General features: G+C 66.5%; 1 protein-coding gene across 1 annotated transcript in view; it reads right to left on the bottom strand.

Moving 5' to 3' along the window:
* The window catches only part of TRIM46 (tripartite motif containing 46), an 8,212-nt gene that overhangs the window by 3,058 nt on the left and 4,619 nt on the right, over positions 1-535 (bottom strand). The window contains exons 5-6 of the mRNA XM_009886729.1: positions 439-528; positions 53-306 (exon numbers count right to left, since the gene is read on the bottom strand). Of these exons, the coding sequence (XP_009885031.1) occupies positions 53-306; positions 439-528 (344 nt within the window). The remainder of the gene's footprint in view (positions 1-52; positions 307-438; positions 529-535) is intronic.

Genomic DNA, 535 nt, shown 5'->3' with positions numbered 1-535 from the left:
CTCCTCACCCCCCTTCTCCCGGCAGCCCCATGCCACCCCGCAGCCCCGATACCTGTTGTGAAGCTGCTTGGCAGCCTGGACGAAGCAGGGGTGGTCGGTCTCCTTCAGCACCTCCTGAGCGTAGCCCACCATGCCCGAATTTTCCAGCATTGCCTGGTGTTCCTGGATCTGGCAGTGCAGGCTGGTCAGCCGTTCCTGCTGGCACTCCTCGATCGCCTGCAGCAGGGTCGCCCGCTTCTCCTCCAGCATGGCGCACAACCCCTGGATCAGCTGCGACACCTCCTCCTTGGCCTGCGAGCCGTTCAACTGCCGAACACGGAAGGATCAGCGCGCCGCGGGATAGAGAGGGGACCCTCCCGGCGGTGCCACCCCCCCGGCGGTGCCCCCTCCCCCGGCCAAGGGACAGCTCAGGGACAGGCAGACGCTTTCCGCCCTCACCTCCGTGTGCTTCACCGTCTCCTCCAGCTCGGCAATCTGGGTCTGCACCGTGTCTTGGCTGCTCAGGGTGTAGGCGAGGCTCTTCGGCCGCTTCTCC

The sequence above is a fragment of the Charadrius vociferus genome, unplaced genomic scaffold (assembly GCF_000708025.1).
Source record: "Charadrius vociferus isolate BGI_N301 unplaced genomic scaffold, ASM70802v2 scaffold2816, whole genome shotgun sequence".
In the NCBI taxonomy this organism is placed as follows: domain Eukaryota; kingdom Metazoa; phylum Chordata; class Aves; order Charadriiformes; family Charadriidae; genus Charadrius; species Charadrius vociferus.
The sequence above is the reverse complement of the archived record's forward strand: the minus strand, read 5'-3'. Positions and strand labels throughout refer to the sequence as shown.